A 22,975-nucleotide genomic window follows, 5' to 3' on the forward strand; every position below is an offset into this window, starting at 1 on the left:
CATACATTTTAGAGCATCATATTTATTATTTTCCACATACATAATTCTTTGCAGCTTTTAGAGTCAAATTTCAACTTCAAGACGAAGGATACTCGATTTAAAAGCACCTTTAAAGATTCATGTTGGTTGCTTAACTCAGCAGCAAGAAGCTACACTTCGACCAACTCGACAGATTGAAAGTTTCTCTCGAAACAACACAATTTGCTCGAGAGTGGATTTCAACTTCACGACGAAGGATATCTAGCTCGAAGCCAAACTTCACAATAAAGGGGTCTCCACGGTTTCAACTTCACGGTGAAGGGAATTGTGTCCACCCGCAACATACAATACTTGGATTTAAACTTCACGACAAAGGATATTCAAGTCAAGGCTCAACTTCACAACGAAGTGGCTATCCGCGATTTCAACTCTACGACGGAGGATATCGTAACACTCGAGACAACACAAGTTCAACTTCACAACGAAGGGATGACTGGTTGTCAACAAACAACTTCCCAAATTCAGAGCCAATTTCAACTTCACAGCGAAGGATATTGGACTCCAGACAACACAAGTTCAACTTCACGACGAAGGGACCGCTGGTTGTCAACAAACAACTTCTCAATTTCAGAGCCAATTTCAACTTCACAACGAAGGATATTGGATTCCAGACAACGCAAGTTCAACTTCACGACGAAGGGACCACTGGTTGTCAATAAACAATTTCCTAATTTCAGAGTCAACTTCAACTTCACAGCGAAGGATATTGGACTCAAGACAACGCAAGTTCAACTTCATGACGAATGGACCGCTAGTTGTCAATAAAAAACTTCCCAATTTCAGAGCCAATTTCAACTTCACAGCGAAGGATATTGGACTCTAGACAACGCAAGTTCAACTTCACGATGAAGGGACCGCTGGTTGTCAACAAACAACTTCTCAATTTCAGAGCCAATTTCAACTTCACAACGAAGGATATTGGACTCCAGACAACGCAAGTTCAACTTCACGATGAAGGGACCGCTGGTTGTCAACAAACAACTTCCCAATTTCAGAGCCAATTTCAACTTCACAGCGAAGGATATTGGACTCGAGACAACGCAAGTTCAACTTCACGACGAAGGGACCGCTGGTTGTCAATAAATAATTTCCCAATTTCGGAGCCAATTTCAACTTCACAGCGAAAGATATTGGACTCTAGACAACGCAAGTTCAACTTCACGACGAAGGGACCGCTGGTTGTCAACAAACAATTTCCCAATTTCAGAGCCAATTTCAAAGCGAATGATATTGGACTCCAAACAACGCAAGTTCAACTTCACGACGAAGGGACCGCTGGTTGTCAACAAACATCTTCTCAATTTCAGAGTTAATTTCAACTTCACAACGAAGGATATTGGACTCCAGACAACGCAAGTTCAACTTCACGACGAAGGGACCGCTGGTTGTCAACAAACAACTTCCCAATTTCAGAGCCAATTTCAACTTCACAGCGAAAGATATTGGACTCGAGACAACGCAAGTTCAACTTCACGACAAAGGGACCACTGGTTGTCAACAAACAATTTCCCAATTTCGGAGCCAAATTCAACTTCACAACAAAGGATATTGGACTCGAGACAACACAAGTTCAACTTCACAACGAAGGGACGACTAGTTGTCAACAAACAATTTCCCGATTCCAGAGCCAATTTCAACTTTACGACGGAGGATATTGGACTCGGAACAATGCTACTTACTTGGATTTCAACTTCACGACGAAGGATATCCAATTCCAGGCTCAACTTCACGACGAAGGGGCCACCCGCGGTTTCAACTTCATGACAAAGGGAATCGTGCACACAAGCATCATCCATCTTTAGATTGGATTTCAACTTCACGACGAGGGATATCCAACTCAAAGAAGGATTATCTGTCAACAAAGACCTTTGAGTTCGACTACGCTAAGCTCCAAGGCACATCATTTACAGCATAACTCAAGGCTAGAAGGGTTATCTGCCATCAAAATTGTCGAGTTCGATTCCATTCAGCTCGATGACACATCAATCGCACTACTTTCCGGTTGCAGTCGAGGTTTTCAAGTCGAGAAGAAGACCTGGGTTAGCCGTCATGAGTGACAAGCAACCATTTTCAAGCAGCATAGCTTAAGTCAAGAAAAAGCTATATGTCAATGAAGATTTTTGAGTTCGATTCCGATCCAAGGTCTTTAAACCGAGAATAAGACCGAAGGGCAATAGGAAGCCACGTGTTGATTCAAATTCTGAACTACGGCTTCAATTTCATATCATTTCAAGATGAATTCGACTTCACGATGGAGGAGTCATACGTAACTCAATTCGACAGGGAGTTATTGAAACATCAGAGTTAATTTTCAACTCCACTGAACGAAAAGTGTGTCTTTTAATCTTTGCCCTATCCCCGTTACACGACTATGGGCAAAGAGGGGCAGCTGTCAACACACCTTTTCGTCCTACTAGGATTCAAACTCCTAAAAATAGGATAGAGTTCTACTATTATTTAAACTCCTAAAGATAGGATCCACAAGCATTATAAATAGTCATTGTAACTCACTATTGTAAGACATTCGGAAGAGGATATACGAAATACCAAGCAAAAAATTACAAGCAACTCGTAGCCATTTTTCGAAGCATTTATATTTTGAAAGGTAAAGTTCATACCTTCGCATGTTATTTTTCCTTACCCTTGTTGTGTTTTGATTCGAAAGAAAACTGAGAGAAGTGTTTTTGGCCGATGAATGGGGGCGCTTTCGAGATCTATTTTTGTAGATCTAGTCCCCGAGGCTTGTGTTTGTGAAAAACTATTCGGATTTTTATAAACGGGTCGTGTGGATCCACGTGTTTTGTCGTTTTTTTCTTCGATTGGCTTTTAATTTTGACCCCTAATTCATTTTTTATTTTAATTTAACCTTTATTATTTATATGTATATATATATATTTAATTATATTTATTTATTTATTTATTATAATTTTTTTTCATTTTTCTTTGCGTTATATTATATTATTTTCCTATTATTATAATATATATATATATATATATATATATATTATTTTTATCTATGTTTACTTATTTACTATGTTTTTTTACTATATTTTCCTAACATTATATATATATTCTTACTTCATTTTATTTTATATTTCTATGATTACTATTTTTAGTTAATATTATATGTATATTTATTTTTTTATTTATTATTATTGTTAATATTAGTATTTTATTATATTATACATACATTTTATATTTTTTATATTTTTTATTTTATTATTTTATTTATACTATTATTTATTTTCATTATGTTTTTAGTTTCTTTGCTCTTATTATTATTTTTCTGTTTTTTAAAAACACTTTACCTTTTTTATTCTTTTTTGTATATATATTTTTTTCTTCATTTATTTTATTTTATCCATTTTCACTTTTTTATATTTGTTTCATCCAATTAGTTTATGTTTATTATTATTGGTTTCATTTATTTCCTTGGTTTACTCTTTAGTTTTGTTACTTTCTTTATTATTATTATTTTCTTTTAACATCTTATTTTAATTTTTTAAGGGTATTTCCGTAAACTCATTAAGGGTAAGTAATTCGGATCAAATTTTACCTTTTAATTTAACTTGCAATTTTCTTAATCAAAGACAACTGGAAATTACGTAGTACCGAAAGGGCGGTTCAAGGGTGTTAATCCTTCCTTGACCGTAACTGACTCCCGAACCCGACACATCTTTGGAAAGAAGCAGATCAGGTAAGAAATAGGGTATCCGATCAACCCATTTGTTTTAAATAAATGATCGGTGGCGACTCCCAATCCACATTTTTCAAGTTGAAACTCAATTCTAAGGCCCAACCGAAAGAAGGTTACGACACATTGCCTTTGGCTGCTTCATTATGGGATGAGAAGGTTATCTTCATCCTTGTAGGAAAGAGGTGTTGTGTTCGGATGTATCCTTTGGAGCATGATCAAAGGTCTTTGTTTTATAATGATTTAATCTTGTTATTTGTCAAAAGACTATAACCCTAATTTTCAAATAACATTTTGTTATATTTGAGATTCATTGAACTTAAATAAGGAATTTATTTCATTTCTCATAGCCTAGAAAAGTAGCGTTTATTCAATTAAACAATTTTAAAAACATATGTTAAAAGAATGAAAGAACAATAAACACATTCGAACAAAACAATATGCTTTCATGCAAATGCGATTATATACCATGATGGATGGACAATGGCCTCCAATGATTAATCCTGGAATGCCCAAAAAAATCTAAAATGGGCATCTGAAATACTTTGAGGGTTACATTCATTTGATCAATACGTCTTCGGTCACGAGTGTTGGCCATGAATTATATTTGCTTCAACCTTCTTGTTCTAGCCTTCAATCATCGTCTTCTTCTTCTACTTTTCCACCATGTTGCCTTCTTTTTGTTCGACTATGTTAATTCCAATTGGACAAGGGATTTCTAATCTTCGGGTCTCAATATTCTGATTCTTTGCCTCGTAGTTCTTAGTTCCACGATCCAAAGTCCTTGAACTTTATCAGGATGTTTTTGTTGGGGGCATTTATGGTTGGACACAACACGGTTCGATCAGCCAAGCTTCGAGCATTTCAGAATGCAAATTTTTGTTTAAGAGGTGGTGTAACACCCTCATCACATAGATTCGAGTATCACACGGAATCACTGAAGTGACTAAACATTTTTCTTTCTTTTGAAACCATTTCATTTTAAAATTACACCAAATATAAAAAATTAGTAATCCACAAAAAGCAAGGTCTCAATTTAAAAATCCAATAAATAAATGAAATATTACAAGTTGACCATTTTCAAAACATAACCTCTACATGTTCACCAAGTTGTAATCATTGTACTCAGGTACTCCCCCGAGACTCCTCCGATGTTCTCGATGTCCTATTGTTCTCCACATAACTTGTAATCTACAAACGGAAACACTTTTCGAATGTTGAGCTCCCAAGCTCAGTGTCACACAATAACTCTACTATACATGTATTCATAACATAAGTATGTCAAAGAGTTTATAGACTAAAATTTAATAAAAATAAAGTATAGAGACTAAATTTTAAATTTGATATATTAGGGAGAGTCTTGGTATATCTGAACTTTTCTTCTTCTAATAATATGGTGAGATATCAACGGTACTACAAATCAAACCACCATTTCAATCACACTGCTCAACCGCTACAGTTCATTCATTTCTCAGTTGCTTCTAAAACTAGTTAGATCTAAATCATCGCCTACTACTAATATTCATTTATGAATCTTGAATGTATAACATTTATGTTGGTGGATGGATGGAAAATAATAAAAAATAATAATTAATATTTTAATCTATGTTTTCTTCAAACAATATTGAGTCCTAATTTCGGTAAGAGTAGGGACGGATGTAATATTTTACATTAAGACTTAAGAGTGTAAATTTCTAAAATTTTAGGTGTAAATAAATTTAAAAATTTTCATAGAGGTAAAATCAGATTTTTAATAAAAAGTATATAAAAAATCTGAAATATATGTAATTTTTAAAATTTTAAGGGGAACTATGTCTGCACCTACCCTCGATCTATCCTGATTGAGAGTCTTGATCCTCAACGTAAACTCTGTGGAAGTCCATGTAAACAATACGGAGAGTTGGTTGAATTTTAAAGCATTTGATTTTATCATTCATTTGTAGGCTTACTATTAATCCTTGATGTTTTTACTTTCATAACTCTTATATTACTTTTTCGCAAGAAACCAATAATCATACCACAACGATCGATTTTGTCAACTTTTAGCAAATAATGAAACGGAATCAAAGGTTACAAACAGGTGATTAATGCTTAATCATCAAATTATTTTTTTAGTTTGAGTGGTTACAAATTAATATTTATTCGAAAGATTCTCAATTATTTGATAATAAAAAATCCAAATAACCTTGCAATCGTCGTGCTCAAAATTATTGAATACGTGCAAAGATGGTAAAAATAAAACAGATGTAGTTAAGGGGTTAGCATTAGAGGCGGTGGGCACTAAGTACTTGTACAGGGAAATGTGGACCAAGAACAAGGTGTTTGCCGAACCATATGTGTATATAACCCCTATTTCTTACCATCAACCATTGCTAAAATCTTCAACCTCTTTCCAATCTCTACTTTCCAAAGCTCCGTAGAAAACAATGGGTTCAACCCAAATGACTCCACCACGTCTCCGATGACGAAACAAACTTATCGCTATGCAACTCGCCAGTGCCTCTGTGCTACCATGGTCCTCAAGTCAGCCATAGAGCTTGACCTTCTCGAGATCATGGCCAAAGCTGGTCCTGATGCTTTCCTTTCCCCTAAAGAATTGGCTTCCCAGCTCCCCAACAACAACCCCGACGCACCGGTCATGCTCGACCGCATCTTGCGCCTCCTGACTACCTACTCCATCCTCACTTGTTCCTTGCGCACCCTTCCCGATGGAAAAATAGAGAGACTCTATGGTCTTGGCCCTGTTTGCAAATTCTTAACTAAGAATCAAGATGGCGTCACTCTTTCTGCTCTCACTCTCATGAATCAAGACAAAGTTCTTATGGAGAGCTGGTTAGTAGCTCCAGAAACTTCATTTACTTGCTTCTTTCCCTTTACCTATGTCAATTAGTAAACTGATGAGATCCATTCCAATTGAGATTGGATTGAGAATTGTGTATGATTGGACCATTTGCAGGTACTACTTGAAAGATGCAGTGCTAGAAGGTGGCATTCCCTTCAATAAGGCCTATGGTATGAGCGCATTCGAGTACCATGGTACGGACCCTAGATTCAACAAGGTTTTCAACAATGGAATGTCTAATCATTCCACCATTGCCATGAAGAAGATTCTTGAGACCTATGATGGCTTTGAGGGACTTAAAACACTGGTCGACGTTGGTGGCGGTATCGGCGCCTCACTGAATATGATCGTCAACAAGTACCCTTCGATAAAGGGCATTAACTTCGATTTGCCTCATGTCATCGAGGATGCTCCAGCATATCCTGGTGTGGAGCATTCTGGTGGAGACATGTTTGAAAGTGTTCCAAAAGGAGACGCTATCTTCATGAAGGTGAGTCAATATAAAAAATTCGTGAAGAAAGAAAATAATAATATTAACATAAAATTCTCTTATTTTATATTCAATAATTAAATTATTATTATAACTTTAAAGGTATTATCTAATGATTGAGGTTTGGTTTTTCTTCGAAGGTGTGTTTTTTCATTTCTTATATTATAAAACAGCTTGGGATCGATCTATGAGTAAAACAAAGTAAATTAAATGACTGATCTCTACAAAGTCTACTTGCAACGATGTTGGTAACCAATTTTATAATTTTGTTGTTTTGATTTAAAGAATAAACCTCAAACAAATGTTATATAACTTATTAGTATATCGATTTTATATAAAATCTGACATATTTTAAATATGATTAAAAGTATTAAGATTATTTTTCTTAAATTTTACCAATAAGAAGATAACATGTATTGTCATCTTATTCGATGTTTAAATTTATTAAATTATGATTAATATTATTGAATGTAATCATAAAAGACTAAATATATATTATAAAAATTTAAAGCTATCATATCAGTCATGTGTTATGAATTAAAATCATATTTTTTGATTAAAATTAAAATAAAAGTTTAGTGACTTAATTGTCAATATTTTTATTCCGTTATAAAAAATATAAGTAACCCATAATTTTGTGTGTCTCATCAACCATGAATTTTACTGATGCAGTGGATATGTCACGACTGGAGCGATGAACACTGTTCAAAATTATTGAAAAAGTGCTACGAAGCTTTGCCGGACAATGGAAAAGTAATTGTTGTAGAATCCATTCTTCCAGATTACCCGGATCCTAGCCTCACCACGAAGTTAGTTGCCCATGTTGATTGCATCATGTTGGCCCTCAATCCTGGCGGGAAGGAGAGGACCGAGAAAGAATTTGAGGCATTGGCAAAGGGTGCAGGGTTTCAAGGTTTCCAAGTAAAATGTTGTGCTTTTGGAACATACATCATGGAGTTCCTCAAAAGAGTTTGAATCTGTTTGAAACTATATTTGGTATTGTCTTACAGGTGGTTTGCTCAAATAATGTCGTTTTCTGTTTTGCATAAAATAAACAAGAAAAGACATGGGTGCATTGCTTTTCTTCGTATCAGTTTAGAGAGGTTTAAGGAATATGATTTGGGATTTCATCGGATATAGCTAAAAGAATTGTTGGAATTCTTAATTTAGATATGGACCCCGTGTAGATTCTTTCGGGGATCGATCTATAGCCATTATATGTGGAATTTCTTTTTCAATAAAGAATATATCTGTTGTGCTAAAAAGAATTAAGAAAAGCGATTTTCTTAATTTATTTGTTTGTCAAGATGTGGATCTAGTTTATTCCAACCTTATTATAATGCTAAAGAATTCATGAAGCAGATTGTATGAATATTTGGTTTGTTGGCATTTTCTATTATAAAATTTGGAAAATGGAATGAGAGGCTATCATTATAAATTGGATTTGAATGATATTTTTACCAAACTGAATTTAACTTCAATTCAAGCATCAGATAAATCTATTTATTCTTGTTCATCTAGAAAAAGAAAATCCAATCTTTTTTACAATTCAAAATTGATTCTATATCATGTTAATATAATGTATATTTGTTTAGTTTCTTCATTTATGAATCCTTGCATGTTGCCATCGAAAATTTGATTTATTTTTTGGGACATAAGAGATTAGGTCTTATGTTTGTATCGAGAGACTCTTTCATGATTATAATGGCTTCAGTAATATAGTTTGATCGTGAGTTATATTACACGGATGCGAGGATTATATTTCTCAATGGTGAAATTGATGGTGATTTATACGGTGCAATTAAAAAAATAGATCTAATTAAACAAATTAAATGATATGAAAATTAAGTAAATTTATCTGTAAACGTAAGTAGGCCTCTCTTTAATTGAATTAAAAATTCCGATCCTCCTTCCTTGCTAAAGTCCGTGCCAAGTATTATTCATTTCCAGCGCATGCACTGCTTCGCTTTGAAATCGATGGCTGCGTTGCACCACACTCTCCATCTCAATGATCTCGAGTACAATATATATTGATTACAAAGAAAAACTGTCAGGCAGTGATTATTCAATATGATTGATGGTCATGCCCTTGGTGAGGGTGCGTCCCAAACCTCTTGTACGACCGAGACGAGCTAAAGCATCAGCAACACTATTTGTTTCCCTTTTGACATGATTAATGGTGATGTTCCAGTGGAGTTGGAACAGGCTTTGGATCCGACGAATAATAGGGGTTTCATGCATCGGGGCAAGGACTTTAGAATTCCTCAATGCTTCTATATTATAAGTGTCCACTTCAACATGGTATGCTCCATGTTCCCAAGCTATAGAAAAACCATCACGAATCGCGTAAAGTTCGGCATGGAGGACCACTTAAGTTATTTTGTGAAAATAAACCTACAATAACTTTATCCAATAATAACAGGAAGACATCAAAGATAAAGCACATAATCATTAAGCTCCTTGTTAAAGAAAGTTTATAGTGAATATGTGTCTATAGGGCATATTGGAAAAACATTGTAATATCCCAAAAAAAAATTTAAGGATTAAAGCGGTAAATTTGATTCTCTTTAGGAACAGTAGGGTAATTTCCATAAGTTATGAAATTAAATTATATTTTTGGAATAAATGATTAATTCGTAGAAATTGAGTTTATGAAAAAATTAGTACTAAATTAAAATAAATGAATTATGTATATCTAAAGTAAAAAGAAAGAAAGAATTGGACTGTTTAATGATTAATTTACCCAAACAAAATGGAAAGATTGTACCAGAAACCCATATAAAAATTGGATTCTCTTCAAGTGTCCTTTTAAACATATAGCATAATCTCTTCTGTCTTGCGCCTATTTTTTCTTAAAGTGTGTTAATTTTACTAAAATTTTTGTTTATGGTGGAGGTTATGTCTCAAATCTCTAAATATTTGCAAAATATAAATTCTTGATAAAACATGGACTTGTAGATAAATTAAAACAAGAGAACAAATATAATTTGAATGCAATTTTACGACTTATCAATTTATAAAATAGTCTCTTTTTTCTTAATTAAAAGCAATTCTTTAATTAATTCTTTAATAAGTACCAAAGAACGACACAATCAATTCTTGAAATGTTCCAAACAGTGCTCAATTATTGATAAATTTTTATTTATTTTTAAAGATTCAGGGTTAAATTGATAAAAAAAAACTATAACTTAAGAGATCAAAAGTTATTTTGCCGTTTTTAAAACTACCTGCAGATTAGCAATTACCTGTAAATTTAAACAAAAAATAGGGAATAAGAAAATAATACATGACCTTAATTTCACAAAAACAAAGAATATGAACTAAAATTTAAATGTTAAAATAATACGGGCAGTCTCGTATATATAAACCTTTCTTTCTTCAAGTAATATGGTTGTTAGAAATCAAACCAAATTTTACTCCGACAGTTTGGATGAAACAAGACATTCGGCAAAGCTTGAATTTCTTAAAAACTAAGGAATAAAAAATCAACAATAAATAACATTGAATGAACAACAGTAAGCAACGCGTGGCAACAAAAATGATCAAAGAATCAAGGCGGTAAATAGGAGAAAGATTTGGCAAAGCAAGCAAAGAATTGCCTGGATATGAACATGTACACTTGGAGAATTAAAAATGTATATATATATATATATATATATATATATATATATATATATATATATATATATATATATATGTTTGGTGTTAGTTTAGTTTGTATGTGTGTGAGAAGAAGAATTAGAGTGATAGTGAGGAGCTTAGCAAAGTTCGTATTAGTTGTGTTTAAAGACTAGTCAAAGTTAGTAATGTGTTGGTGTTGTATCATATTTTTGATACGTGTTAATAAAATCGTGCAAATGAAAGTTTATCGAGTGTCCGTTCACGCTTCCAGGTGCACAAAAAATTCGAATATCCGATTTTGTGCAAAAAATATCCGAAACCGGATTTGGGAAAAACCGTTTTTTTTAAACTGGATCGGATATTTTAAAACCGGATAGTATAACCGGTTTGAGAAAAAATTGGACGACCGGATTTTTTACCGGATTAAAAACCGGTTTGAAAAAAACCGGATAAAAAACCAATTTTTTATCCGGAAAAAAATCCGGTCTGGGGTTTAAAAATCTGGTATGGGGTTTAAAAAATTGGATGACCGGATTTTTTACCAGATTAAAAACCGGTTTTTTTCAAACCGAAACCGGTTACACCGGTTACATCATCCGGCCCTCCAAACCGGTTATGATCCGAACCGGTTTTTTGGCTTAGTGAAAAAACCGGATCGGTTTTTATCCGATCCGGATCGGATTTAAATCCGGCTATGTGCATCTCTACTTCCAACAATGATGAGATGTCAATGGTCCTGTAAATCAAACCACCATTTCAAGCATAATCAAACCACCATTTCAAGCATAATGTTCAACCGTTACAAAATATTCATTTCTCAATTGCTTCAAAAACGAGTTAGATCTGAATTTACTACTACTAATACTCATTTATAAAAATTGAATGTATAGCATTTATGTTGGTGGATGGATGAAGCAAAAATCAAAATACTTAATATTCTAATTTCTAGAATCTATTAAGTGACTTCAGTGGTTAAAGTTTCTTTAACAATTCTGGGTTCAAGCAATTACGTCTACAAGGTGTGTATGCATTAACAATGATTAAGAAAAAATTCTGAACAGATATTACCGACTATTAAAAACTATTCTAATCTCTATTTGTTTAAAAAATATTGAGTCCTAATTGAATACCGTAATTTGATGGTTGTCTAAACCTTTTGATCGAGTCATGTTCCTCAACGCAAACTCTAGGGAAGCCTATGTGAACAATATGGATCACATATACAATATAGTCTCACACTATAAATAGAGTACTCTTGATTGCATTCTACAATACAAAACAAAACTTTTATATATAGAGTTAACATAATTAGACAAATAGATAACTATTAGAAGAAATTTCGAATTTTAATGTAAGCGCAAATATATCTCGTCACTAACTATATCAAAGTATAGTCCGAACCAATCTGTCTTTTTTGAAGGTAGATGACCAATCATTAGATACAAGCAAAGTTGGCAAAAATAATAGAGGCGTAGTTTAGGGGTTAGCATTATAGGTGGTGGGCACCAAGCACATATACATGGAAATTTAGATCAAGAACAAGGTGTTTGTTGAACCATATGTATGTATATAACTCCTCTTCGTTCCCATCAACCATTGCCAAAATCTTTTACCTCTTTACAATCTCTACTTTTATTTAGCTCCTTAGAAAACAATGGGTGAAACCCAAATGACTCCCACCCACGTCTCCGATGAGGAAGCAAACTTATTCGCCATGCAACTCTGCAGTGCCTCCGTGCTACCCATGGTTCTCAAGTCAGCCATAGAGCTTGACTGCTGGAGATCATGGCCAAAGCTGGTCCCGGTGCTTTCCTTTCCCCTAAAGAATGGCTTCCCAGCTCCCCACCAACAACCCCAATGCACCCGTCATGCTCGACCGCATGTTGCGCCTCCTGGCTACCTACTCCATCCTCGTTTGTTCATTGCGCATCCTTCCCGATGGGAAAGTAGAGAGACTTTATGGTCTTGGTCCTGTTTGCAAATTCTTAACCAAGAATCAAGATGGTGTCACTCTTTCTGCTCTCTGTCTCATGAGTCAAGACAAGGTTCTTATGGAGAGCTGGTTAGTAGCTACAAAAACTTCATTTACTTGCTTCCTTGGCTTTTCCTTTGTCAATTAGTAAAGTGAAGATCTTATCCAATTGAGAATTGTGTATGTTGGGACAATTTGCAGGTATTACTTGAAAGATGCAGTGCTGGAAGGTGGAATTCCCTTCAATAAAGCCTATGGTATGAACGCATTCGAGTACCATGGTACGGATGCAAGATTCAACAAGGTTTTCAACAATGGAATGTCTAATCACTCTACCATTGCCATGAAGAAGATTCTTGAGACTTATGATGGCTTTAAGGGAATCAAAACCCTAGTTGATGTTGGTGGCGGCACCGGAGCCACGCTTAATATGATCGTCACCAAGTACCCTTCCATAAAGGGCATTAACTTTGATTTGCCTCATGTCGTAAAGGATGCTCCGGCTTATCCTGGTGTGGAGCATGTTGGTGGAGACATGTTTGAAAGTGTTCCAAAAGGTGACGCTATTTTCATGAAGGTGAGTTCAACTCGACTAAAAACTAAACTATATTTTTCCCCTATTCCATCCTCATGTGACTTGTTTATTAAGGGAAACACTAATAATGAAAAAAAAAGCATGTATCTAAAGTTTGGGTAAACTACCTTATTGGTCACTAAATTATAGGTTCGATTCTATTTAACAACAAAACCACACTGAAAGTTTAATGGCCTAATTAAAATTTTATTTTTTAGTAGTTAGAATAGAATTGACCCATAATTTAGTGACCAATAAGTTAGTTGACCTTTACAGTTTTGTACGTCTTAGTAACCGTGAATTTTACCGATGCAGTGGATATGTCACGACTGGAGTGATGAACATTGCTCAAAATTTTTGAAGAAGTGTTACGAAGCTTTGCCAAGTAATGGAAAAATAATTGTTGTAGAATCCATTATTCCAGATTACCCGGATCCTAGCCTCGCCACGAAGTTAGTTTTTCATGGTGATTGCATCATGTTGGCTCTCAATCCTGGTGGAAAAGAGAGGACTGAAAAGGAATTTGAGACCTTGGCAAGAGGTGCAGGGTTTCAAGATTTTCAAGTAAAATGCTATGCTTTTGGAACATACATCATGGAGTTCCTCAAAAGTGTTTGAATCTGTCTTTGTTATATGTTTGGAACTATTGTTTTTTTATTGTCATGAAGGTGGTTTGCTCAAATTATGTCGTTTTCTCTTTTGCATAAAATAAATAAGAAAATAATAAAAGAGATTTTCTTTTTGTGTGTTTAGAATAAATATTGTTTTGCCAATATGATGATAAGTCTATTTCGACCTCGTTGTAACTACTAAATAAATTTTGAATTGATGTTTTTTAAATAGCATAAAACCTAAACTTTGAGAATAATTTATGAAGAAACTGATTGTATAAATGCATAATTTGTTCTTTGTTGCCATTTTCTATTCACAAATCTTGGGAAAACCAACGAGTTGGTTTAAGTGATAAGTAGTTTGATATCACTTAAGCAGGTCTTGCGTTCGAGTCCTTCTGTATGCAGAAAATCCTCACCGGAGACTCACCCACCAAAACCATGCATGCGACCTGGATCGATCTGGATTAGTCAAGGCAAAGCTTTGAGAACTGGAAGGGGAAAAAAGATTTTCTATTTACCGATGAATTTAAGTATGATTTCAAATATAGTTTATTTTTCACGAACCAAGCGACCTTGATAGTAAAAGAATTGTTGTTATTCCTTGAGGTCCGGAGTTCGAACACCATGGATGCTAGAGGTATAAGCGTTCAATATCAAATGATTTAGAGGCATAAACGTTCAATACAAAATGATTTAGAGGTATAAACGTTCAATATCAAAAACTTTTGTAAAATGGTGAGCAAGATCAAATCCATATAGAGGGAGGTTAGACTAACTCCTAAAAGATAAATGAGAAAATAAAATTTAGGGGGTTTTATAATCAAACTAAATAAAAACTAATAACAAATAACAAATAATATAATAAAAATAATAAAATCTAGGAAAATTCAAGTGTGAATAAATATCTAATCAAGAGTGATCACAATTTTCGACCCATGAATTGATCATTGATATTGTGAATAATTTTTTAAACATTTTGAATAAATTAATTATAGTTATTCGAGATACTCTAATAATCTAATATCTACTTAGTTTCTTAGTAATCAAAGAGATGTTCAAAAACTTACATCTTTTATTGATAAACAGTCTCACAGAAACACTCATAGAATTTAATCTATCAATAGTCTTATAATTTAGTGAGATTCAATTCTAACCAACCACCTCACACCAACGTGGATGATTTAAACTAGTTATAACACTTTTATAACTTAATTTATTTACTACTTGATTAAAACCTACCAATTATCAATGAATTAATTCTAATTAGTTTTTATATTGAGTTGAAAAATTAAAGAGTAATTAATTCATGGAATTCATAAATCAATAACAACATGAACATAATATATAAAATCATTCAAGAATCTAAAAAACTGTATGTTGTATGAACATAACATATATATAATAAAAAAATAATGGTATGTTATTTATTATCATAAAATGATTAGTCTAAGTTAGAGGTATCAAATATGATTAAAGTTAATTGGGCTTAATTCCAAAATAATAGCCTTAGTTCCAAAGTTTAAGAACCTCATAGAGATCTCAGAATTCCGGCCAATAAGTTCTATTGGCTCGCTTTACAAAATTATTGCCAAAGTTCTTGCTCGAAGAATGATGTGATGAAGAAGCTGATCAGCGAAACCCAGTGCGCTGCCTTTATAAAGAGGCGACAGATATTCGGTGGCATCTTCATAGCTAATGAAGTCATTCGATGAAGCAGGGGAATGAAGTGAGAGGAGTAATGCTGAAATTGGATTTTTCTAAAGCCTGCGATTGTCTGATATGGGAATTCTTGGAAATAGTTTTGCAAAATATGGGATTCGGGGTTAAGTGGAGAAGGTGGATTTGTGAGTGTATTTCTTCAGTGAAAGTGTCTGTTGAAGTAAAAGGCGCCCCTACTAGAGAATTTCGAATGCGGAGGGGGTTAAGACAAAGCGATTCTTTATTCCCGTTTCTATTTATAATGGTTAAAGAAGCTTTGCATCTTTTGTTAAATGAAACGGAGATTTGTTGGGCTAATAGATGTATCTAAAACGTAATCTTGGGCACTCCTTTACTCATCTTCAAGTTGCAGACAACACAATTCTATTTCTTAAGCCGAAAGACACTTACATGGTGAATGTGAGGAATATATTGAGATGCTTCGAAGTTTGCTTGGGTTTGAGTATAAATTTTAGTAAATCTTGCTTTGTGAGAGTTGGAATGGTTACGGAAAATTTAAAGGCGATGGCACAACTGTGTGGGTGTCAAGTGGGCAGCTTCCCGTTTACTTCCAGTCGGAGTAGATCCATGAAAGGTTAAGACTTGGGAGCTAGTGGTGTAAAAATTTCATTCCAAATTAACTGGTTGGAAATGTAGAACTCGCTGGGCGAATTATTCTCATTAATTCGATATTGTCTTCTCTCCCTTTCTACTACATGTCTGATATTTGAAGTAACAACAATGGTAATTCTTGGACAATTTTCAGTAAAAAAGTTGACAGAATTGATTGTCAATTTAGGGATGGATGATTCTGCTTTCAATTTCCATCTTATCTGAAAACTAAAGAAAGTTAGAATTTCTTGTGGATGTTGCACTTGGACAGAATTCCAACTAAGGTTTTCCTTAGCAAGAGAGGTGTTAATTTAGTGCATATGTTGTTGGTGTGAATCCGAAATTCAGGATCAAATCACATGTTTATAGAGTGTCTCAATGCCATGTTTTTGGAGACAACTTTGTAACCGGTGGGGAGTTACCTGGACTAGAACGCGTGATGTGAAAGAGCTATTCGAGTTTTGTTTTTCTGTTTCCTTTTCAGCTACATTGAGAAGCTTGTAGCTAATCTCGTTGGCAGCGACTTTTTAGAGCATTTGGCTGGCACGTAATGAGAAGGTGTTTAATGAAAAATCCATAACTCTTAAAGACCTCGTCTTCTACTCAAAGTTATGTGCTCTAATCTGGGTTAAAGCAACCAAGGGTGACAGGTTTTCAGAGATAGATGAATGGTGGGATAACCCCAAGTCATGCTTGAAGAATTACTACAAAGGTGTCACTTATTGCTCGGTGTGGTCTCCCCCGTCGATTGGCATTGTGAAGTTTAATGTTGATGAAGCGGCGAAGAATGGAAAGCAGGGTGTGGCAGAGTTCTACGCACAGACGAGGGTGTAATTCGAGCTTTATATTCAGGGTCGACGTTGGGTTTGGGTTCTGATTTTGCACAAGTTGCTGCAATTAAAATTGCGTTACAAGTGTTTGTAGAGGTTAATTGGATAAGAAAGGCCGAGTTGGTGGCAGAATCTGATTCAAAAGTGCTTTGGATTGAATTGATAATCCACTTCAGCTCCCGTGGAGTTGGTGGTCGACTTTTGTTGATATTGATAGTCTGATCCACAAGATTGCAAGATCCAATTTGCTCATGTGTTCAGAAACTGCAATGTAATGGCAGATTACCTTGCAAAATCATATATGCAAAGACAATCTATGTTCAAAGCATGGTGGTGATAGCTGCTTCAACACATTTACTTCATCATGGATGTGACCTCTGATTAGAATCAATCTGCAGCTGGTGTTTCGTCTTTGTATTCAATCTGCAGTTTGTTGTTTTGTTATCCATGTTGTTTCCTTCTACTGTTTGTCTTGTGGTTTTTAGTGTCTTGTTGTTTGGTTTCTCTTTGGTTAGGCGGTCTGTTGTTCTTTGTGGAAGCTTTTGTTTTAGCAACTACCCGTGTTCTGTGGTTTGAAACATCGCCAACAATCAAATCAGGAATTTAAATACTGTTCTGCTATTTGGAATAGCGGTAAAGTTACCATCCAAAACCATTATTTCACAACAGTGATATTCATAATAATTGCAATAGTACTTGTTATTGTCACAATCGTGATAAATGTAAGACAATTGAAAATGCGACGGTAACTGCATTTTAAATCTCTTAATCAAAACTCAAGCTGAAGCAGTTGGGATGCTCTACAAGCGGACAATTAAACAGTCGGCCGCCATTTCCGGCATCAGAAAATGGCACATTGCCTTATTATTTAGGGTCGTTTAGTGAAGTTTTACGTTCTGCGTTTTGGTAAAATAAAAAGAGTGGCTATTTTACACCATGACAAGTACCAATTTAATGGGGCAGGCAAATCAGTTCTTGAAAAGTTCCAAACAATGTTGTTGGTCGAGGTTCCTGCTCCAGAACTTACTATAGTACTCGGCATAAGTAAAATCCCTGTACACAGCTCCACATCCATCTTCAGTGAGAGGTTTTGCAGGGCTGATCAAGGCATGGTCGTAAGGGCAAAGGAAAGAAGCAACAGACATCCTTTCCTTATCGGCATTTACAATGGCCCGGTGCCACACGCTCTTGTACCTCCCATTACTCAATGCCTGCAACATTTTCGAATGTCACCATCAATGTGACTAATGCAAATAGTGGGCTAAACTTTGGGAAGTGGGGTTACTCATATTTAGTGAGGAGTTTGGGCGGGTAATTATGATTTGATGACTTTATTCTTCTATTACTCTTGTAAAAGGGATAGGACCTACCCCCTAATTGGTACATAATTAGATGGTTCCTTTCTTTTCTTTTAAGAAATTTTTTGTTTAAGAGAGTTACACAAGATTATGTTGTTAGGGATAGACATGGATAGGGTTTTCGTTCAATTCGATCCGAAAAATATACAACATCCACTTGAAATTCGACCTGACCTAAGTTTAGGATGACTTCACCCAACCCAAAGCCCGACCCGTCTTTTGAAAAAAAACTCAAATCCAAGATGATCTGATACAAATATATTAATAAAAAATCTTAATTTTATTTGATAAAATAGGGATCTAATTGAAAAAATAAAATAGAAAGGGGTGCTATTATAATTATCATTAAATGTATAAGGTATAATTACATTATTTTTCTGATCATGTATTTTTTATCCTAAACCTAATCTGATCAAACTTATCATCTACAAAACCCGACTCAAACCCATATTTTTTATAAAAAAAACACACACACAACCGAATAGGGTAGGTTGCGTTCGAGACTTGCGCTCATCCCTAGTGTTAATCTTGGAAGGCAGGCAAAACTACTTTTAAAACAATAGCATATATCACGACACTGTAGATCATCATATTTTTTATTTATTATTTTATTATTTATTAGTCGATATTAACGATTTTGTTTTGCATCAGTATTATTTATTAACAATCAATAACGTCACATTATCCAGTAAGAAAAGTGTTGTAATTGCATACCTGTAATTGATCACCGATGTTAATAACAAAAGCATCGGGGTGGGGATTAACAGCAAGCCATTTGCCATCTTTGAGTACCTGAAGACCTGCAACTTGGAGGTCTTGAAGTAAAATAGTAAGAGCATTGGGGTCTGTATGTCCAGGCAAGCCATAGGTGAGCTCTGGTTTGGGACATGGTGGGTAATAGTTCACTGCCATATGTTGCCCTTGCTCCCCTAGAACCTTCTTTATGTAATCCTTTTCCAGCCCTAAGCTCTCTGATATTAGTTCTTGTAATCTGTATCCAAGTTCTCGAACTTCAGCGCAGTAATCACTCACAATTTCCCTATCAACATCAAATTTTTATACTTTATCAATACAACTAAATCCATAAATTTTTTTGAAGATAGATTCATATATATTAACAACATAAAATTTTTGATAAAATTTTAAAATAGATATCATCATTAAAATATATAATTAAATAATGAAAAGTTAAATTTTCAAGGTAAACACGTGCCCACCTTGAAGAAGTAATTTGATAATCCTGCATTGGCACATTAGGATTAAGATTCAAACATTGATAACATTCTTTTTTTTAGGCTAAATTGTTGGGATAATAATTTGAGGGGGGGGGGGGAATTGGCTCAGAATTTTTTTTTGTTAAAATATTATGAATGTTAGGGGGGGGGGGGGAATTGGCTCAGAATTTTTTTTTGTTAAAATATTATGAATGTTATAATGTTAGTAAGAAATATTCTGACCATTTGACTCGTTTAGAAAGAAGCATTGAAAATACGAAATCTACCTCAAACTACATACAGTCTGATAGTAAAAATTATGGTAACCTAAAACCATTTAGTTTAGAATTTACCCAATCGTCCTGTCGTCTTCTAAAAATCAATAAATAATCTAAACATTTTCCAATAAATACAATAACAAGAACCGTACTTAAAAAATAATAATTTTTCATACCCCTTACATGAAGGAATTCATTTTCTCACTGTATTGTCTAAGCAATTTTACCCTGTTTCCATATTATAATTTTATAAAAAAAAAATCAAAACAAAACGCAATACCCATCATTATTATAATATCATTAAATTATGATTATTTTATTAAGTATGTTATGATAAAAATATATTAAGTAATTAAATCATGAACAGTAACGTGACAGTTGTATAAAACTAAAATACACTAATACAGCCGAGTCGGCGCCTTGTAGTCAGAGCTTTGCATTTAGCTCATAGCCACCTCTGTGGGCCCCAAATATTCATTCAATACTAATATCTTATCCCATTTGATTACGTCAACACGGCATTTATCCTATGACGTCACTAATCTTCCTCACATTCCCCTGCAATCACGTATGTGACCCATCTAACCTACCTAACGAACGATTCCGATCTCAGCTTTTGTTCCGATCTAATTTTATTTTTCTAAAATTATATATACTCAAAATATTATAAGTTTATCCTTAACATAAAATTATATATTTATTTTTATATCTAATTATATTATAACTATTAAAATTTACTATTCATTTTTAATAGTTTGAGGTGATTATAAGATAATATTGTTTAAAAAATTAGTTTATTGATAAAACACACACCCAACATATAGACATGGACCGAATGAGAGCTGGGGCAGTCACCCTCCTAAAAGTTTCAAATTATCTTATATTTTTAGATATTTTTTAAAAATTTTCTATTGATAATTTATTTTCGTCTTCTTAAAATTTTATAAATCTATTCACTCTTAAAATTTTAAAAATTTGCTACTTTTAACTTAAAATCATATATTCGTTCCCAAACACAACTATTTAAATCAAATTCTAAACACACCTAAAATTGAGCTAATTGTACTCAAACTATAATCCTCAGTTTAAATTGGTCCTAAAATTTTTAAATATTTTAATTTCATTCTTAAACTATGTATCTTATTCTAAATTAGTCATTGAGCTTTTAAACATTATAATTCCATCCCTAAATTATGATCTTCTTTCTAAATTAGTCCCCAAACTTTTGAATATTTCAATTTTATCCCTAAATTCATACAAATATGTAATTGATTTCAACCATAATCTAACATAAATTTTATTTTTTTTCAAACATATAATAATATAACTTGACCTAACGATGCTATTAACAAGAGATGTGATAAGTTTATACGTATAGTTTGGGATGAAATTGGAGTGTTTAAAAATTTTGGGGGCCAATTTAGAATGAAGTTCATAGTTTGAGAATGAAATTAAAATATTCAAAAGTTTAATGATTAATTTAAAATGATAGCCATAGTTTAAGGATATAATTATACTATTTAAAAATTTAGAGACCAATTTAAACTAAAGATCATATTTTAAAGATACAATTAACTCAAAAAATAACATATTCTACTATCATCTATACCCTCACTATATTAAACCCTACTAAAGTGAGAAGAAAAAGGTTAACGTGGCGGGACCAAACATGTCTTGCTGGAATAAAATATCTCTGACTAGTTAATCAAATGACTTATCTCCTGCTTGTCCGTTACTTACGAATAAGCCATTGACATCTGGCCCACACCCGACTCTTCTGGCCGTGGATGTATCTCTTAAGAGACTTAAAATTTTATGCGAAAGAGCGGTGTATTTATAAAATTTTAAAAGTAATAAAAATATATTTTTAACTAAAGTATAAAAAATATTTAAAATATATAAAAATTTAATTTTTTTAGGGAGAGTGAATGTCTAACTCCATCTAACTCCATTCCTGCATCCCTTAAAAGCACTACAACTGCCGATGTTACTAGTATTGTCCTTGCTACCAGCAAAGAGCATGTAGGTTTTGAAGCTTAGGTACAATACATCTCAAGTAATATACTAGTAGATATTTGATCTGTTGATCGATTATTTTAGATTAAATTTTATAAATATTTATTATGGGACAACTTTTTTAATTTAATTTATTCTTTTTATAAATATCAAAATTCGAACTTTTGATATTGTTTAAAGAGCTTAATATCTCATTCTATTAGATAAACCGGTTAGTAGTTAATAGCCCAGCTTTAAATTAAACATCAGATCTCACGCACATGCAGTATGCATCATTAGTTTACTTTTGATTCCATGCAATATATTAAACTATATATGTTTTGCCGAACCGCCCATCATTAGAACATGCATGACGCATACACTGAAAATGGATGACGGTAGGCAAATTACGTGTGTTTCAAAGAAAAAGGAAGAGAAAAGACTTTACTTGAAGGAAGGAGGATTGGAAGGCCACTCAGGAACATACTTGTGGAGAGGATGACAGTGTAAGCGTAGATAGTCTCTCCAGTTATGAACAGTCTCCTTTTTCACATTAAAACTGGTGGAAAGTCTCGTGGTTTTTGAAGGGTCATCGGAGTAAAGCTTCAACTTCTCCTCCACCGGCAACTGGAAGAAGCCGTGCGCTACTTCTAACATCCTTTCCACCGTCTCTTTCGAAACTCCATGATTGATAACCTCAAGTCATATATATATTATAAAATCGTTAGTACCGACTAGTAAGTAATAATCAAATAATAAAGGAAATGAAACGATTTACTATGGTATGGTATAAGTTTCTGTCTTAGAATCAATTTCGTCTGGATTAGTGTAAAGAAGTGAAATCGTTTGTGCTGCTCTCTTCTATAAGAATTTTTTTCGAGAAAGAAATACAAATAAGAGTAGCAGGATTTGCAGGGACTAGTAGTAGTACCTGAAAAAAGCCATAGTTGATGCAGGCAAGAGAAATTTGTTGTACAACATGGCTCCTGTCCGGACACCCCAAGTCGATGACCGGGACGTTTTCGAATTCCGAGACTTCGGACAAGCGGGGACGATCGGATTCAGGTCTCACATAGCTTTCTGGCAAATCAGAGTATCTGACTCCAGAAGAAAGAACCTTTGCATCCATTGCTGTCCACACCCA

The 22,975-nt window shown here is 33.9% G+C and overlaps 2 protein-coding genes and 1 pseudogene across 2 annotated transcripts; 2 read left to right on the forward strand and 1 right to left on the reverse strand.

Moving 5' to 3' along the window:
• Positions 1-6,176: 6,176 nt before the first annotated feature.
• LOC120117322 (caffeic acid 3-O-methyltransferase-like) lies at positions 6,177-8,041 on the forward strand. Its single transcript, XM_039137614.1, has 3 exons — positions 6,177-6,565; positions 6,690-7,065; positions 7,738-8,041. Exons 1-3 carry the CDS (start codon positions 6,195-6,197, stop codon positions 8,038-8,040), a joined length of 1,050 nt encoding a protein of 349 aa, XP_038993545.1. The 5' UTR covers positions 6,177-6,194; the 3' UTR covers position 8,041.
• A 4,299-nt stretch (positions 8,042-12,340) lies between these two features.
• Positions 12,341-14,030, forward strand: LOC120117321 (annotated as a pseudogene).
• Positions 14,031-17,794: 3,764 nt separating this feature from the next.
• LOC120117323 (protein DOWNY MILDEW RESISTANCE 6-like) lies at positions 17,795-22,975 on the reverse strand. The gene is made up of 4 exons (XM_039137615.1): positions 22,763-22,975; positions 22,280-22,527; positions 19,059-19,383; positions 17,795-18,197 (listed from the first exon to the last, which is right to left on the reverse strand). Exons 1-4 carry the CDS (start codon positions 22,958-22,960, stop codon positions 17,955-17,957), a joined length of 1,014 nt encoding a protein of 337 aa, XP_038993546.1. The 5' UTR covers positions 22,961-22,975; the 3' UTR covers positions 17,795-17,954.

Source organism: Hibiscus syriacus, unplaced genomic scaffold (assembly GCF_006381635.1).
Source record: "Hibiscus syriacus cultivar Baekdansim isolate YM2019G1 unplaced genomic scaffold, ASM638163v2 tig00110319_pilon, whole genome shotgun sequence".
In the NCBI taxonomy this organism is placed as follows: Eukaryota; Viridiplantae; Streptophyta; class Magnoliopsida; order Malvales; family Malvaceae; genus Hibiscus; species Hibiscus syriacus.

What these genes read in the sequence shown, in the direction of transcription:
- LOC120117323 (XM_039137615.1), bottom strand. Translation starts at nt 22,960, where the DNA reads ATGGATGCAAAGGTTCTTTCTTCTGGAGTCAGATACTCTGATTTGCCA. An exon ending in TCAACTATGGCTTTTTTCAG is followed by an intron (nt 22,528 to 22,762) that starts GTACTACTACTA and finishes ATATGACTTGAG; the next exon opens with GTTATCAATCATGGAGTTTC. An exon ending in ACATCGGTGATCAATTACAG is followed by an intron (nt 18,198 to 19,058) that starts GTATGCAATTAC and finishes AAAATGTTGCAG; the next exon opens with GCATTGAGTAATGGGAGGTA.
- LOC120117322 (XM_039137614.1), top strand. Translation starts at nt 6,195, where the DNA reads ATGACGAAACAAACTTATCGCTATGCAACTCGCCAGTGCCTCTGTGCT. An exon ending in AAAGTTCTTATGGAGAGCTG is followed by an intron (nt 6,566 to 6,689) that starts GTTAGTAGCTCC and finishes GACCATTTGCAG; the next exon opens with GTACTACTTGAAAGATGCAG. An exon ending in GAGACGCTATCTTCATGAAG is followed by an intron (nt 7,066 to 7,737) that starts GTGAGTCAATAT and finishes TTACTGATGCAG; the next exon opens with TGGATATGTCACGACTGGAG.